The 17,502-nt window shown below is 54.2% G+C and overlaps 2 protein-coding genes across 2 annotated transcripts; both read right to left on the bottom strand.

Annotated features, from left to right (window-relative positions):
* Window positions 1-293: 293 nt before the first annotated feature.
* Window positions 294-9,376, bottom strand: LOC104572939 (extracellular serine/threonine protein kinase FAM20C). Its single transcript, XM_010220105.2, has 10 exons — window positions 8,898-9,376; window positions 7,178-7,353; window positions 6,998-7,076; window positions 6,204-6,296; window positions 5,602-5,717; window positions 4,909-5,089; window positions 4,528-4,637; window positions 890-971; window positions 655-714; window positions 294-552 (listed from the first exon to the last, which is right to left on the bottom strand). The coding sequence occupies exons 1-10, from the start codon at window positions 9,374-9,376 to the stop codon at window positions 294-296; spliced, it is 1,635 nt and encodes a 544-aa protein (XP_010218407.2).
* A 4,566-nt stretch (window positions 9,377-13,942) lies between these two features.
* DNAL4 (dynein axonemal light chain 4) lies at window positions 13,943-16,584 on the bottom strand. Its single transcript, XM_010220095.2, has 3 exons — window positions 16,360-16,584; window positions 15,400-15,483; window positions 13,943-14,177 (listed from the first exon to the last, which is right to left on the bottom strand). The coding sequence occupies exons 1-3, from the start codon at window positions 16,429-16,431 to the stop codon at window positions 14,013-14,015; spliced, it is 321 nt and encodes a 106-aa protein (XP_010218397.1). The 5' UTR covers window positions 16,432-16,584; the 3' UTR covers window positions 13,943-14,012.
* Between the last annotated feature and the right edge of the window lie 918 nt (window positions 16,585-17,502).

The raw sequence follows: 17,502 nt of genomic DNA, 5'->3' as shown, positions 1-17,502 counted from the left end.
GAGCCCTCCGAGCACCACGGGGCCGCGCTGCCAGCAATAGGACTGCAGAAAGCTGATGGTGCATGGGGCTGGAGACGTGCTCCGGGCCCAGTGTCCCTGCAGTGGGGCTGGAGATGTGCTCCGTCCCCAGTGTCCCCACAGTCTGTCCCCAGCCCAGGCCGCCTGCTGTGCCCTTCCCCCAGAATTGCCTGCCCTTTCCAGGCTGATAAATGCGGAGGCCCCGCGCTCAGCCCGGCCTGCAGGACAAGGCGCCGGCTCCTCCCCGAGGAGGCCCGGGACATCCAGCCGCCCCGTCACGCAGGCGTCCTCTTCTCCTGCTGCCGCGGCTGGGCCGCATCGTCCACCAGCACGTCGCCGGCGCGGGCGGCGCGGGCCACGCACTCGCGCACGGCCGCCAGCACGGTGGCGAGGCGCCGGTCGAGCGCGCGCAGGTGGGGCTCGGCGAGCACGGGCGCCAGGCGGTCGGAGGCCAGCGCCTCCCGCAGCACGTCGCTGAGCCGGTACGGCTCCGTGGCCAGCAGCCGCAGGCGCAGGTAGGTCGACTTCTTTATCCTGGCAGAGGCGAGGAGGAGAGGCGCCTCAGCCGGGCCCAGGGGCAGCCTTTCCCGCTGCAGGCCTGGCCTGAGCACGGGGCGCAGCCCGGGAGCCTCTTACCTGCAGCACTGCTGGAGCGGCGCCAGGATGGACATCTCGTCATGCGAATGGGTGCCAAAGCTGCGGAGAGAAATGCGCCCGCGGGCAGTAGGGTTCTGCAGGGACCTGACAGGGCAGCGTCATCCTGCGTGGCCCCACGGTGACATGCAGGGCTTCGTTGTGACATGAGACCCACAGCAGCCCCCCCTGCCCCAGCTTTATCCTCCCAGGTTCGCGTGGGGCCCTCTGGCTTTACCCTCGGCCGTTGTCCAGGTGAAGCAGGAAAGTGTCGTTGCCAAATTTCTCGAAGGTCTCATAGTGGTGCCGGTCCATATTGCCTGCAGCGGGATGAGGAGGCGGGGATAGGGAGAGGGCAAAGTCAGAGGGGCCAGATGCACCGGCGAAGGCACACGAGAGCACCCCCAAGCTCCAAGAAGGGGGCAGGAACGAGAGCAGCCTTGTCCATCTCCAACCATGCATGTCCTCATCCTGCTGCAGGATCATGCACCTCCTTCCTTGTTGGGGACCTGTTTGTCCTGGCAGACACCAATGGCACCATTTCTGGGGGTGCAAAAAGGTAGCCCCTCCCTCCTCTGATGCTCTTAGCAGCCACAGTTCTGTGCTGTCTAATGGAGTTGTCATCTCTACTGCATGAGACACCCGCAGCTCGGCTTATCACGCTGACATCCTGCTGCTCAGCCAGAGGCCCTTGAAACACTAAAATGCTGTTGAAGCAAGACCGATTTGTCTGGGAACATCCTCAGCTCTAAAAACATCTGCCAACAACGAGCTACCCAGAGCGACAAACCCGTTAACCCGTTCAGCATGAGCAGGTTGCCTGTTTTTGTAGGCGGTAGAGAAAATGTTGATCACTCTGATTCCCTGCACGTGCTACATAGCTCTTTTCAGTATCATCTGTGGGTCACTGGCATGCATGTTAGAGCAGAGCAATTTCAACCCATCTGAAAATGTCTCCAGCTCTCCTACTACTGCTCTAGTCCCAAATCTGTCATCCGATGTCCATGCAGGATGCAGAAAGAGGGAACCCGAGTCCACCTGGGCTGTGAAAAACAGCATCAGGATTCAGGTGTTTTAGCTGCTGGCTGTGTTCAAGCCCTGTGCCATGAGAGCGGGTCCAGTTGTGTGTCCCCACTGCTCCTCAGTGGCACCAAAGGAAGCAGGACTTTTAAAGCAGTTTTTTGTCTGTGCGGGAAAAATGTCTATGTGGGGAGGCTCTGCAGCTGAGCCATGTCGGACTGTGGCTGCTCCACATGCCTGATGGACATGGTGTGCTGCAGCACACACCTGCCCTATAAACCTGCCCAAAGAGAAGGCAATTAAGTTGTCATTAAGGTCCATTCTTTTTCCTGACATAACAATGACCACCCTGGAGCTTGCACCTGCTCAACAGTTCTGAGTAGGCAATTGCTTGTTGTCTGGATCTGGAAAAGCTGCAGTTTAGCAGTAAATGAGCTGAAGGGCCTGAATCTACCCAGTGCATGAGGCTGAGGCAAATGTTGCAATCAGACGGGGACGAGCCCCAGTGCCTGGCCATGCACAGAAACATAACTCACATCTGGCGATGGTGGGATGCTTGGTCGTTTGCTTAATTGTCTCAAGGGTTACAGCGAAGGTTAGAGAAAAGATGTAAGGAGGACTTGATGCTGAGGCCCTCATAAGAAGTTTCCTCAAGACATTTCAAATGACAGTCTAATTAAAGCAAACGATGGCATTTAAAAATGTTTTCTTCTGGAGAAAGGACATTTGACAGGATGGCTGCAGCTCCTGAGGGCTCATTGGGAACGGATTTGCATACTTGGTAGGTAAGTTTGCCTCCAGTTCTGCTGGCCCCTGGAGAACCCAATGTAGGTAGAAAATGCAAAGAGAACATGGCCTTCCTGGGCTGCAGAGTGAAGGCCTAAAAACCCCCTGCACATGTCACCTTGCCCAGCCCTCCATGCTCTTAGCCACAGATGTGGTGTTGGGACTGGCAGCAGCGCAGCTGCCCCTGCTGCATGGCCTGTGCATGGGCCACACCAAGCCATGAAAGGGGGTGACAGCGAGGGTGTCACCTCCCTCATTCTGCTGCCCCAGACGAGGATGGGGGAAAGAGTAGCTGTGAAAGAAAAGGAGTTGCTAGTGCAAGACACAGGCTGAGAGTTGCAAGTGTTGTGGCAACAGATTGTGCTGTGGCTCTTCAGGGAACAAGTGCTGGGTCCTTGTCCCAGCATTTAGGGTGTCTCCAAAGGGGCACGCCAAACACTGATCTCTCTAGAAACCTTGCCCATGTTTTCTGCCTTCTCACAGGGAAAGCATGTTAGAGAGGCATCCATCATCTGCTGCCTAGCCCTTGGGAGCTGGAGAATCAACACTCAGCCATCTGCTTCAGGGAAGAAGCCTCAACTCCAGGGCCAAAGAGCTGCATGGGGAAGGAGGGGTAGCTTGTAGCAGGGCGATCAAGGGAGAGAACGTGCTGGGGGCTCCTGGGGACAGTGAGACAGAAATACACATTTACTTTTACATTGCTGCCATCTCCCTGAAGCATCACCAGGCTTTGGCGCTAGATAGACTGTAAGCAACCCAGACTGCAATCTGCAATCTGCAATTGCCCAGACAGCAATCTGGGCAAAAATAAGGGCCAATGGGTGACAGAATGAAAATCAAGGCGAGGAAAGAGCATTGAGGACACATCCAGGGTGCGCGTTTGTTGGTCTGGCTGCATGGGGGACTCGGAGCAGACCCGTGAAGGCCTCCAGCCATTCTCACTGCATCAGCCTTGGCAGTGCAAAAGCCATTAAAAGACAATTGCCATAAATGGAGCAGAAGTAATGGCAAAGGCACCAGCAGCAATCGGCCGCGTTGCTTACATCGCTGACGAAAGATAAGAAGGGAAACCCTCCAAGTTACATAACCGGGCGGAAAAGCTCAGTCAGCAGAGAGCGGATGAGCAGCAACGGTGCCAGGCCGCGCAGGCCCCCATGGGCACAGGGCTCTGTGGATGGCATGGGGGCAGCGTGCGGGCCAGTGCCATGGCCAGACAGCAGGTTAAGAAGCAGAAGAGGTGAGGGATGAGAACGGGATGTAAAAAACAGTGTTTACCAGGCCCAAAAATCCTTTTGTCACTGTGATACTTCCTCAGGCCTAGCACTGCGAAGCTGCACAGAGCCTGCAGGGAGGATCAGCCCCAGTGCTTGGGCATGGCAGAGAGCTTCATCAGATGCTCAGGGAGCATCAGGACTAGCAATGCCTGGTCTCTCAGGGGTCTGTGTCTGGGAGCTTGGGGATTTCACATGCCTGCAATGTTTGTTAGGGATCTGTCCAGCAACATGCAACTGAGCGATGGTTTGGCCAACAGGAGTGAACCTAAGAAACATGGAGCTACTGGAGCAAGTCCTGTGAAGGGCTATGAAGATGATTAATGGACTGCGGCATCTCTCGTATGAGAAAAGGCTGAGAGAGCTGGGACTGTTAAATCTGTAGAAGACTGAGGGGGTATTGTATCAATGTGTATAAGTATCTGAAGGGAGGGTGTAAAGAGGATGGAGCCAAACACTTCTTGGTGGTGGTCAATGATAGGATCAAAGGCAAAGGGCATAGGCAGAAACGCAGGAAATTCTACCTGAACATATGAAAACCTTTTCTTTCACTGTGAGGGTGACTGAGAACTGGAACAGGTTTCCCAGAGAGTTTGTTGATGTGGAGTCTCCATCCTTGGAGATGTTCAAAAGCCGTCTGGACGGGGTGCTCTAAGTGACCCTGCTTGAGCAGGTGCGTTGGACTAGATGATCTCTAGACTAGGTGATCTGAGCCTACTGGTCTCAGGGTTCTCAAGCACTGACATGGCAAAGACAGCACTGAGGGCCAAGCCAGGGGAAGAGGGACACCAGGACTCACCCATAAGAAAGTCAAGCACGGTCATGTCAATAAGGTCAAGAAGGCGATGGCCACTGTTGTATGGAGGGGTCTCCTTCACCTGAGCACAGTAGTTGGGGTTCAGCTCCCACCTGTGAGCAGAGGCCAAGACAGCCATAAGGAGACCGGGGCAGCCCCCTCTCCCCCCAGACAGGGGCAATGCTCCCTGGCACCCCTCTCCAGCACCCACCTCTCCCCAGGTGCAGGAGGAGCATCCAGAGCAAGCAGCACACCGAGCTAACCAGCCTCCCCTGCTCTTACACCAGCATCATGTGCCCACCTCCCAACCTCCTCCCTGCCCACCCTGCCTGGTGGCTGCCCCCGCGGCCACCCCCAGCGCGCTCCCGTTGCAGAGCCACTCACTCGGCCTTCTTGCTCTTATGGTAGGAGCGTCTCCAGGGGCTGCGCCACGAGCGGCGTTTGGCCAGGGCCTTGTCTGGCAGCAAGGCTGCCATGGAGCCCTCCAGCTGGTCCGGCTTGCCGCACAAAGCGTGCTCCGTGGAGCAGTAGTAGGAGCACTCGCCGTAGAAGCAGACATTGCCAGCTGCAAGGAGGAGATGGGGCGTGGGGAAGAGCAAAGGTTGCCAAGGAGCAGTTGTTTTGTGCCACTCTTCTTGGCAACCTCAGGACGTGCAAGAGGAGATGGGAGGAGAGGGCTAGAAGGAGTGTGAGTCTGCTGCCTTTGTGCTGGCAGGTCAAGGAGGCCTTTTGCTGTAGGAATGGTGATGGCCAAGTGAGGATGCTATTTGTGCTGGGGCACCCAAAACCTTTGGTTAGGGAGACACCCTGGAGCCACCAGGCTACATGCACTGGGTAAAGTAGCTGTGAAAACAGCCTCAAGGAGGAGGCAGCAGGGGACTTTGTGGGAGCTGGAGCCCTTGGCAGGTGACAGCTGCCAAGATGCAGTTGCCAAAGGGACAGTTTGCCAGATGACCACAAAAAGCAAGTTGGAAGTGTCTGGCTCCGGATGTGCCCTGCATGGGTAATTAATCACGGGCAGCATGGGGGAGGATAGGAGCAGACGGGACGTGAACTCTGGGGGCATTCCCAGTTCACCTGGGGAGATGAAGAAAGTCTTGGCCAGTTTCTTGTCGGTCGTGATGTCACGAATCTCCTGTGTTATATTCACCAAACGGCCAGAAACCGGTGGGATTCTCCGGAAATCCAGAATCCTTTGAGTAAAGCAAGCCACACAAAAGACACACCAAAATGCAGAGCTTAGAACAATTTCTTGAAGGCGGAGTCTGTTTTTCACACCTAGTGCTAAGAACACTGGGAAATACAACTGACAATATGGTGAGGAAGAAGTGTAGTCCAGAGGGAGTTTCTCTGGTACTTTGCTGACATGGATAGCAAAATTAGATGCATGTTTGCGTCCTTCCCAGGAGGCTACAGCCTCTGGTGAAATTGCATTCATTAGAGAGAGGCAATTTGGACTAGTCGGCTTTGACTGGGGGCCAGCTTTCTGACCAGATCTAGTACAGTCACTCCAAAACTTCTGTGAAGTTCAGTGTAGTAGGGACAAACGAACTCTGTCTCATGAGGAATAATGGGGACCACTGTGTTTCAGATCAGGAGCGGAGAAGAGCTGACCCCAGGCTCATCCCCACATGAACAGTGCCTCACATTGCACCCATTGACCCCTGCCTGGGACCCACCTGTCCAGGTGAAATGCTGCAATCTCTGCATTGTGCCGCTCAAAGTCTGAGAAGTAGAAGAAGTCAACGGGGGTCTCCTGGTCCCGGGTCTGCCTGAAAGTGGAGGGGAGGGTGAGGAGCAATGGCCAAGAGCTGGGTCATCTCCTGCTCAGTCCAGACCTCTGGGCCTGCTCCCAGCTTGGCTTTGCCCCCAAACCACCCTTGTGCTGTGTCGCCAGCGATGCAGCCAAGCTCGGCTCCTTCCAAATGTGCCCTGCTAGGCAGAATGCCCCAACCCAAACCCAACCAAACCCAGTCTCCTCCTGCTCGGTGGCCCCGTGGCCTCATCCCTGTGTGTGCTGAAGGCAGAGCCCGCTGCAGGCTCAGCCCTGTGGCCCTTGCACGCCCGATGTGCAGGGAGGAACGGGGAGGTGCAGAGCCCTCAACCCTGCGTCCTGAGAGCCCTGCAGTCCCGCAGAGCGCGGCCTGGCTCCGGGCAGGGAAGGGTCTTCACGAACCGCCTTCTTCTTTCCACCACTGGAGGTCACTACCCCACCGCAAGCAGCGCCCAGGCTGCCTCAAGCGCTCCGAGGGAAGGCAGGATCCTGCCTGCCCCGATTTGGGGGGCTGCAGCAAGGCAGACCACAAAGTGATGAGGGCTCCCCTGCTCCCCGCTTCCTCTCTGTGGGCTCTTTCTGCTGCCCCTCACCAAATAACAAGGAATTTCAGAGGGATATCCAGGGGAGAGGGTACACAGTTGGATCTGGAGGTTTTCCCTGGGCCGGTCCCACCATTCCAGGTTTGGCTTTACTCACTTCATGGGCTTGAAGAGGGCCTGCCCATAATTCGGGAATGTCATGATGAGCTTGAGCTGCGTCCCACCAGACTTCTGGACTGAAAAGGGGGACACAGGGATCAGGAAGGAAAGGGAGGTAGATGAGTGGGCAGCACGGAGGGGAGCAAAGCAGAGGGCAGCATGGGATGGGCAGCAATACCCGAACTGACGATCTTCAGGGTGGCCAGGTCCTTGAGGAGAGCAGGCATCAGCGGGTCCTGGCGAGGATACAGCTCATAGCGGTTGATGCCGACATGGAATTTGAGCCAGGAGGGATAGGTGTCGTAGGCCGTCTTCCCTGTCGGAAGGACCATCTCGGCTTTACTGTTGCTGACCCTGCAGCCCAATAGCCACCACCACCCCCAACAACAATGACAGATTTTAGTCGTGATAGGATGCGCCCAGCATCCTCAGGTCCTTCCCAAGGATCCAGCCCCTTCCCAAGAAGGGCAAAGAAAGGACTGGAGAAACTCAGCACCAGCCCTCAACCATGGCGAAAGCCACCAGCCCTGAGCCCTGGCCTCTCTGAGGCGCTCCCGGTGGCAAATGGTGCTCTGGGCAGACCCCATCCGTGGCTCTGGAGCTCTGCCAGCTGCCTGGAGAGGCACCGTGGGACAGGGGCGGGCAACTGCCACCAAGACTTCCCGCACATTCCCTCTAGGAAGGCTGCAGGCTGCTCCCCTGCTTTCCCTAGCAGGGCAGCTCGTCTAGTCACACTTCCCCAAGGGGTTGGTGCCCTGGAGTGCACACTTGCTTGACAGGAACGGACATTCATAAAACAGCATTAGAAAGGCGGGAGGGTGCTACCCATTTCTCCACATCAACCAGAGCCCAGACCCTCAACATCCAGTTCACCTTTGATAGATTTATCAAATACTAGACAGCCCTGGTTTCTCTGTGGACATGAGTTCAAGTTATTGCTGTCTTCTTCCCAGTTCCTCCTGCATATTTGCATTTTTCCTTGCAGTCAGAGGGACTTCCCAGAAGCTGCAACAGGGAGTGCGGCTTCCTCTGTGCCCGTGGCATTGCAAACACGCAGGCCAGCCCAGGGCATGTGTAACTCCAACCTCATCTGTCTCTGAGAGAATGCAAATTATGCCCCAATTTCAGCAAAACAGACTCAGCTCCCACAAGAATTTTCAGGCAAGGTGGTCCTCTGAGACAGAGCAAATGTCTGTTTGTAGGAAGTGACTCTGATGTTGTTTTAATCTCTCTCATTTCTAGCATCTACCACGTTTTGAAGGTGCACTTTCCATAAGGAAGCTGCTACTCATTATCAACAATAACTCTTATAATGTCTTCCCTCCTTATTAGAGGTTAGTAGTACAGTGATAAAAATAGGCACCCAGTAACAGTGAGATCACCATACAGCAAAGCCTAAAGAGGTCAGGAAGTGTCCTGTGAAATGCAGGACACAAACTATCTCCTGATTAGTGGTAACCTACATTTGGGGGGTTGCGTATCCAATGTGAGATGGTTAGGAAAGAGGGTTATAAAACTGGTTAGAAATCTGGAGAAGAATTTCCCATGCAGAGGGTGATTAAATATAGCCTTTGTATTTGGTAGGAGAGGAGAGGAGAGGAGGAGATGGCCTGAAAGACACCATACATAATATAATGAATAATTCAAGCCTGTCATTTGACTTTGTCTTGTGCTATATGGACAAATGGGCTCTTCTGCAGCTTTCCAAGATAGCAGTCTGGAAATTCAGGGCTAAAATAGGACTTGGGGCACAAGAACAGATCAGTCAACTATTAGAGTCAGTCCAGGATGGGATGCTGAGCTATGTAAGTAAATGGCTTGCTTGATCCCTGCCATTTGTCCCCCCATGTCCTGTCACATATCCCAGGAAGAGTACAAGGGGTTGGTTAGTTCCTCACCATTCATCACTCGCACTGCTTCTCAGGCTGAACTTCTCCGTGGGATTGACAACAAACAGCTTGTCTCCGTCTGTGACCTCTGGAATCGGGACCTTATAAAGAGGATGCTCGAAGAGAGCAGCCAGTTTTGAGCCCTTGGTCCCCACAAGATTCACATCTCCGTGCTGGCGGTGGATCTCCCAGTCTCCATCCTTGGCTTGAGGCCCTGCTCCCTGTGCATGAGAGCTCTTCTCCAAGGAGCCGTTGCTGCCACTGAAATCCTGAAGGATCCGCAGGCTCAGCTTTTTGGGGCCAGCCACCAGCCGGCTGCCTGCTGGGACACCCACGGCTTTTGCTGGGTTTTGATCACAGCTGCAGGGCCTGCAAGTGGAAGGGAGAGCCAAGTCCATTACCAGGTGTATCAGGAAGGCCAAGAGCAGGAGAAAGAAGAGACCAATTTTAAACTTCCTCTGGAAAAGTGTCTGTAGCTGGCGCCGCATCCTTCCTTGCCTGAGACACCCAGCAAGGGCCAGGCACCGATGAGGGGCTAAAGGAGAGCCAGTACACATGCAGCCTCGTCTCTGCTCCAAGCAAAAAGAGAAAAGAGGTGTCCTGGGTTTAGACTATAGCGACAAATCTTGACCGAAGCAAAAGGTCCGGCAGGCAAAATTGCAGGAAGAAAAAAACTTGTCTCCACGGTGCCTTTTGGAGCGACACTGCTGGGCTGGCAGCAGGACAGGAGGTTGCAATGGGGTTTATCGGTGCAGATAAGGGACAGGCTGGCGGTGCCAAGGTTAGAGTGAACGGGGCAAGTTCCAAATCAATAGTAGCGGGTGGCTCGGTGACAGGGATGGCCACAGCTATCCTGTGTGCCGGACCCCCTGGCACCCCATGCTGCGCTCATCTCCACCACGTTTCCGTGTGCTCAGTCATAGCCCAGGAGAGACTTTTGCTCCCACCACTCAGCTGGTGCTGCCACCCCCTCCAGCTGGGCAAGGTTGCTTGTTCGCGGCCTCCTTTCCAGCGCCACTCAGACCGCGGAGCGAGACCCAATGCTGCAGGCACCAAGGCAGTGCTGCAAGGCTGGATACAGGCCCCGGAAAGCTGGTGTGAAGCATTCATCCCCAACTGCCACGTAATCGCTACTGAGTTTTCCATGGTTAGGAATGGGACAAGCAGGAATCAGGAGCAGGAAAGCAAGCAGAGCCATACCTGCACCTCAAATAGGGTTGCTGGGGAGAACCGGCAGGTTTCAGAAGGGAAGGTTAGCTCATTTTTAGAAGAAAAATGCCTTTCCATTGAGATACAGGAGTCTGGAGAGCTGGGTGGCCCAAGCAAATATAGTAGGTGACAAGGAAGGAAGCTTCAGATTTGCTAAGGGGTGAAGGTCAGTGCAACAAGCGCTGGACTCGGCCAGGCCTGGGGGACCTCGGATACCAAGTTGGAGGGAACACTTTTCTCTTTTCAGTTTCTCTGGGAGCAGGGGATGCAGGAGGGATGTGAAATCCTGCAATCCATAGGGCACATCGGGAGGCAAGCAGGGAAGAGGCAGGAGGATGGGGCGGCAGGCGAGGGTGTGCAGGAGACCCCCTCCTTGCGGCCTGCTCCTGCTGCGGCCGCGCGCTCGCGCCGGGCCCCCTCCCACGGCGCACGCGGCGCCGGATGGTGGGAACGCCACGTTCCCGGCTCGCCGTGTCCAACCGTGCGGCAGTTGCCTGGCAACCGCCTCCAGCTGACACCACCGGCCGCCCCACGTTCAGCCGGCGCCGTTATTTCCTTCCCCGTGTGTTGCGCTGGCAACGCGGCTGATAGTCACCAAAGCCGACCCGTCCCCCCGCTCCTCCGAGGTAAACGCATCCCTCCCCAACTGCGGGAGCTGCCTGGAGGAGGAGAGCTTTCCAGCCCTGCAGACGGAGCCGATGGGAGCAGATGGCTTCCACGGGGAAGGGAACACAGCGTCTTCCACAGGGAGGCTGACTGGATTCAGTCCGGATGCACTTTTCGGAAAGACGGGGCCTCGGAGGGGTTGTGGCTGGAACGCAGAGCTGTTAGGTCATTGCTCAGTGAAAACATGTGCGAGCCACTTGCATGGAAGGAGCTGGGCTCAGCCCTGGGAGCAGGGCCACAGATTCTTTTATTCTGGAGCCAGCTCGGGGAAAGAGCGGGGGAGAGGGAGACCTCCTTCCTTCCAGAACCCCAGCACTGGCTCCAAAGCGAAGGGGATAGGAAGTTCTCTCGAACCTCCAGTCTTATCTGCACTGCACAGGTTGAGGCCGCCCTTCTGACAGGGGTCCCATCCCCAAGCACAGGGGTTTTATAATCCCCCCAGCACTGATTTAGCATCATGGGGGAAAGCAGAGGAAGAGGGAATAGGTGCCACCTTCATCGCTTCAATGCCAGTATTAAATATTAACCACAAGATATTTCAGTGAGTCGGATGCGGGCCTGCAGCAACAGGAAGGTGATGGGAAGCTTCAAAGCCAGCCCTTGCTGCCATAGCTTCGTCGCAGAGAAACGCTTGGATTTTCACCTTTCTCCCCAACTTCCTCTGGCTTTCCAGCTCCTTCCCTCCTTCCATGACAGTTGGAGTCACCTTTGGGATGCAGGAGGGAAGCACAGTTCTGAGGACGTCTCCATCGCTGACTCCTTTTCCACATCTGACCAGTCTGGTGCTTTGATGAGTAATGGCAGCAAGATGCAGGTGGCATAAAAATAATATATAGTAATAAGGGAAAAAAATATAAGAAGCAGGACACCTGCTCCCAACTCCCTTAGCTTTCTGCGGACAACGCTCAAGGTGAAAGCCTCTCGCAAGCTGCGGGACAGGCTGCACTCTTGGCAGTTTCACACGGCGTCAACTGCGGAGGGACACTTGCAGGAAAGCATGGCAAGACCAGGTGCTGCCCCGACCCGAGCAGAGCATTGCACTGTGAACTGCAGACGTGCCTTGAAGTCTGCAAGTTCCACCACGAAAGGGTGAGAGTCACTCTCTAATAAACGGAGGCCGGTGCAACCCGAGGCAACATGCCAGGGGCAGTAGCGCCACCCTCAGCTTGCCCAGCCTGGGGGGCCCTCACTGGCAGAGCTGAATTTGAGGAAATGGAGGTTTACGCTTCACCATTTAGCACAAATGACAGGGCAGGATGGGCGTGCAAACCAGGTAAGACGGGCTGGCTCTTCTGTGGTAACACTTTGTGAGAAAGCTATTGCCCCTGGGAATAGAAACAGCCCACCGTGCTCCTATAGGGCACTTTACCCCTACCTTCGAGGAGTTCCAGTGGAAGAGCTGCCTTGCAAACAAGTGGAGGTGTGAATGTGTAGTGTGTGCGTACTTTGACAAAGCTCAGCCCCAGCCAACATTTGCCCATGGCAGATGCAGGTCACAAAGACATTAGTTTTGCTCAGCTGGCAGCCAAGCAGATAACGGGCTGGCAGCGGGGCCAAGAGATTGCACGTTGAGGTAAGCGGCTCCCTCCCCACCATCACCTGTGGGTCAGCATGACCCTGCAGAGATGCCTGTGACCAGCAAGCCTGGGCACCTGCACACGGCAGTTAATTATTCATTAGTGTGCAAGAAGTGTGATCAAACAGGCTGTGGGATTGCTGAAGAACATCATCGTGCTCCAGTGCAGGGCATCTTGGAAACACTGGCTCTACCTACCCCTCTGGACCTGGCAGTATAAAACACAGAGGAGATGGCAAGAGTTAGTATAGAAAACTGGTATCTCCCCCTGCCAGCTGCAGAAAGTGCTAGTCAACAGTGCTACCTTCACATTAAGGGCAGCCGGTTCGAGTGACTCAACAGAGGAATCATCAAGAACTACAGGGAAAAAAGAGCTCACAGAATTTGTGAGCAACACACAGTGATGCCGGCAGCACAGACAGATACGCTGGTTCCAGTTAGTGCATCCTCCCTCCCCTGCCACCCCTCCAAGGGATGCGTGGGCAGAGGACCTCGGTGAGCAGTGCTGCTGACCTGGAAACGGCCCTGGACATCATGGTTTGGCTGCTGAAAGGCGCTGCACGGGGAGCACGGAAGCACCTCCTGTTTCCCAGAGCTGCCCGGGAAGCAGCACGTGGGGTGAGTGCTTGTCGCTGCCCTGAGCCACAGCCATTGCTGACTCATTCCAGTGCTCCCTGTACAAGCTGCCTTCTCCCTTTTTCTCTGTGCCCTCTGCTTCATTTCATTTTAGAATGACGAACACAAAAAGGGCATTTTACTATTTTTTATTGCAAAAACCACAGTTCCCCAGATTTATATAAATATGTCATATACGTAAAATACAATTACGTTCACTCCATCCTCCAACACTGACAGGTTTTTAAAAAATCAATCAGGCTAAAGGAACACAAAAAGACATAAAGCCTCTGATGACCAAGTGCTATCTCACACGACACCCCCAAAAGCTGTCAGGCAATCAAGCCTTATGAAGCGCTCTCACCCACTCCCCAGACATCACCAGCTGCCTGTGTTTGAGCGCTGCCTCGGCACGCGGCGGGTGAGAAACGAGGGGGCCGTTTGCACAGCACCCTGCTCGCCCAGGCGGCTCAGCTGTCGCGCCTCCCCGGAGCGCTGCGGAGGGACTCGCGGAGCCGACACCGCCACGGACAGCCCACAGGGAGGCTCCTGACACCGCCAGCTCTCCACGGTCACGGCGGAGAAGACAAAATGCCCTTACTGTTGGCAGGCAGAGGAGAGGCAGGCACTGGCCAGAGCCATGCCGTGCAGTAGGGGGGAAGGCAGGGAAGAGAGAGCGCGCCTGGAACAAGTGGGAGGACAAGCACGGGGCTGAGAGCACCTTGTCGCTTGCCTCCCCCTCCTAATGCTGCTGCGTGGCTCTGCCGTGCCTCATGGGCTACCTGTTCACCACCTCCTCCCTGTTCACACTCAGCCACGAAGGAAAGAGCCCCAGGCAGAGGAGACATTCCCTGGGCAGGGAAGGGAGAGCTGAGCACACACGCACCAACACACACACGCGCTTGCCAAAAAACTGTATCCCATATGACTGGTACATCAGTATGAAAAAAAAATCTCAAAGTTCGACTATTAAAAATAAAGTCCCACCTCCAGATTGTACAAAACCTGTGAAGAGAAGGAAGAACTTGTGGGCAGCGAGTCTGGGGCCCAGCCAGCTGTCATGAGCACTTCCAGACACACACGGCCAGGCTGCCACCAAAGAACATGTAGAGCAGATTCTTCACCTCGTGAGTGATCTCAAAGCCAAAACCTTCCCCAATCACCACATGCCAGGAGGACCCAAATTTCTTGTCCATCATCTCTTTGATCATCTTGGCAGCACTCTGAAGAATAATAATAAGGAGAGCGTAGGATGAGGCAGAGCAAGCAGTGTGCTTTTAGGCAAAAAAAACCCCCAACTGTTCTCCCTTTACTGGGCTACTGATTTGCCAGGCAATAGGTATGGCAGCTGCGCTGCAGGAGCTGAAAACCCCCTAGGGCTACACTGAAGGGCAAAACAGGCTACTGGGTTTTCAGCAGCCTCCAAACAGCGAGCAAGAGAAATTAAAGCTCGAGATGTAGTAATCACTTCTCATTCACACCAATTTGAAGCAAGAGTTCTCTCTTCGATGGTGATGGAGCTACGCTGGGTGCAGCAAGATGGGTGTGAGGAGATCCAGGTCACTAAGCTGCAGCTATTTTTACAGGAACACTTTTTTTTTTTCTTTCAGCTAGTCACCAAAACACTGAAACTAGGCTGGCTTTTAAAAGGCCTGCTTCTCCCAGATTGTGCCCTGCCCGAGCCAGAAAAGGAAAGAGGAAGATTTGGCAGTGACATATTATGGTGTCTCAGCCAGGATGGGACAGAGGAATTAATAACTTTGTGGTTTTGCCTTGTTCCAGCAGAATACTCTGCTGGTAGCATGTAGGCTGTGCCTTGCCCAAGGAGCAAGTTGTGTGAGTTCCCTTATCTTTTGTTCTCAGAATTACAGGTAATCTTTCAAAATATTTAACTTCTCTACTGTGTCCCGTTTATATAGTCTCAGGAATTTCATTCAATTGGCTGGAAGCTGAGAGAGAAGATTTGACAGCCAGTACCTAAAAGCTCAAAGACTTAATTTGCTCACCCCAAAAATAAGAGTTTCTTTCCTACTCTGTTGAAGACAGCCCTACTGAATACTGAAGAACGGCCCCAGGCTCTGCAAAGGGCCCCTTCTCAGGCACTTCTGCACCAAGCCCTCAGGACAGAGGGCATTTTATAAATCACAGAAGCACATCACAGGTCAGGCAGGACCAGAAGGGAAGAGAGTTTGTGGGAGAGCACTGCTGAGTGACTAACCTCCACTCCCTGTACTATAGCAACGTGCTATGACAGATCTTGCTGACAAAGGGAAACAAATGAGACTGTAGTCAAGCCATCCTTGCCTTCTTCCAATAGCGTAATAGAGAGTAATAGGACAGCAGTGTCTGCTGCATCCTGCCCTACACCCTCACTCTGCTCCTGAGGATCCCCCAAGCTGGTGCTGCGGAGGCTGCAGGCCAGCCGAGCTGGGACTGGGCCAGTACCTCGTTGTTGGTGGCATATTTCTCACACGCCGTGACACACAGCTCCATGGCTTCCACACGCATCTCCTCTGGCATGTCCGTGTGCTGGAAGGGGCAAACAGGCAAAAGGGATTAAGCAAAAATAAAAGTTAGGACAAGACAGAACAGCATGTAGCCTGATGTAGCCTTACATCACCCGTGTTACAACTGGGAACCGTGGGCAGAGGGCACAGGGAAACCTGTGAAGCCTGCGTGACTTCCTATGTCAGTTCAGAGGTGAGAGCATCGCTGGTGCCACGGGCTTGCCAGTGCACCGAGCAGCTCCACTGCTTCGGAGAGCGGCAAATCCGAGCAAGGATTTTTACTTTGCCATTTGTCCTTTCTTCCATTGTCCCAGTTGAACTGCTCTCTACATAACACCAAGACTAGTATCAAGTAAGCGCAGCTTAGAGGAAGAGATGGACACATCTGTTAGTTTGCTGTTATAAGGAATGAGTGTTAACACTGCTGCAACCATTGTCCTTAATTATTACCATGAGCATAACAAAGAAATCCAAATTACACAGCCTTTCTCTCCTCTTCTGCTATCTGACATGCTAGCAAAATCTTTTCCCCCGGCTCCTCTAGAAAAACAAGCTGCACATGGTACCCTGAACACAGAGGAGGTCTCCAAAGGCAGCACGTTCAGTTCAGAAGAAGATGGATCACAGAGGAGCTACTTTGCCCAAGGCTTTTTGTGGCTGACAGGAGGAACAGTAGTGCTGATAAATTGGCTTGGCAGAAGTCAAGGGCTGGGAGGAAGCAGGGTGATGCCTGGGATCCTCACATATGCCTACCAGCACAGGCTTGTATTCTCGCAGCAGCTCGCAGTGGGAGGCACTGCAGCCAGGAAGGTTGGTAGGAATGAAAGAGCAATTCGTATTTCGTGACTGTATTTTAACACCGCTAGGCATGCAGTCCAAATTCTTACCCTCTCCTTACCCTGATCAGTGGAAAGCTGTGAAGTCTCTTATAATCAGCTTCCTCCTTTTTCCCCTCCCCGGTGTCTGCCATGCTCCTTACACAGTGGCCCCGGGAAGGGCTGCAGGGCCTGCCTGGGGCCCAGCAAAGCGCTGCGCTGCCAGCAGCGAAGGGGCAGGCACGGGCAGAACAGCTTCAGGAGCAGCAGAAACGCCCAGGCCCAGGACACGCTGCTGAAAAAGAAAAGAAGTCGGGAAAGAAAAGTAAAATTTGAATTGCAATGAAAGGCAAATAACATTATAATGCAAATATTGTCCCTACCATCTCCATTTATTATGGTTTCTCTGCATCTTTTTCACACACCATCACTTAGTGAGCCATCATACTGAATATTAATGCAGTCAAGATTTAAAAACGCATCATTTTCCACAAATGAGTCTTCAAGAGCACAGCACTTCCCAGAAGTACCAATCCAACACATGGGAAGAGCCAAGTCAGGATGCTGCTTCCCACAGGCCACGGGAGAACAATATACCATTACCCAGGACTCAATTCCAAAAGGATTTTCCCAGGACATACCACTATAGGCATGCTTTCCAAGGGTGTCAGACAAGCCAGGGGGCGAGTGTATTTTAGAAATATCACTGGTGAACACGGCACATGTCAGTGTTGAACATTAATGTCTTAGCTCATTTTAGGGCACCTCCTCCTTTCTTCCCCAGCACGCATGAGCTGGGAAGAACCATTAGCTGGACCGCTGTTACGGGCCTATTTGCCAGCTGGCCTCGACTTGGGCAATGCAGAGGCCCAGCACTGACCGACAGGCAGGTTCACAGTTCCACTGTCTGCTTCTCTCCTCCAGGATAAAGTGCCTTCCTCTGTTTCATCAGAGGAGACAAGAGAGCTCATACACTAAAGAAAGAATAGAGAGGAAAAAAGAAGGACACGGACCGCGAGTGCTTATGCCACACGTGCAGAGCTGCTGGCCAGAGCAACAGCTCCGGCACACTCCACTCTCGAGGAAGGGCCACAGGAGCCCTGGGGAGCCGCAATCCCGGGCCATAGCCCGCACGGGGCGGAGGGGCCGCCCGCCCTGCCCGAGCCGGCCGCGCCGGGCCAAACCCCAGTGGCCGCTTCCACCGGCGGCTTCGCCCCGCGGGGCCC

Source organism: Tinamus guttatus, unplaced genomic scaffold (genome assembly GCF_059628265.1).
Source record: "Tinamus guttatus ecotype Peru unplaced genomic scaffold, ASM5962826v1 Tinamus_guttatus_pri_ptg000439l, whole genome shotgun sequence".
Taxonomy (NCBI): domain Eukaryota; kingdom Metazoa; phylum Chordata; class Aves; order Tinamiformes; family Tinamidae; genus Tinamus; species Tinamus guttatus.
This window is presented reverse-complemented; position numbering and strand designations above follow the sequence as displayed.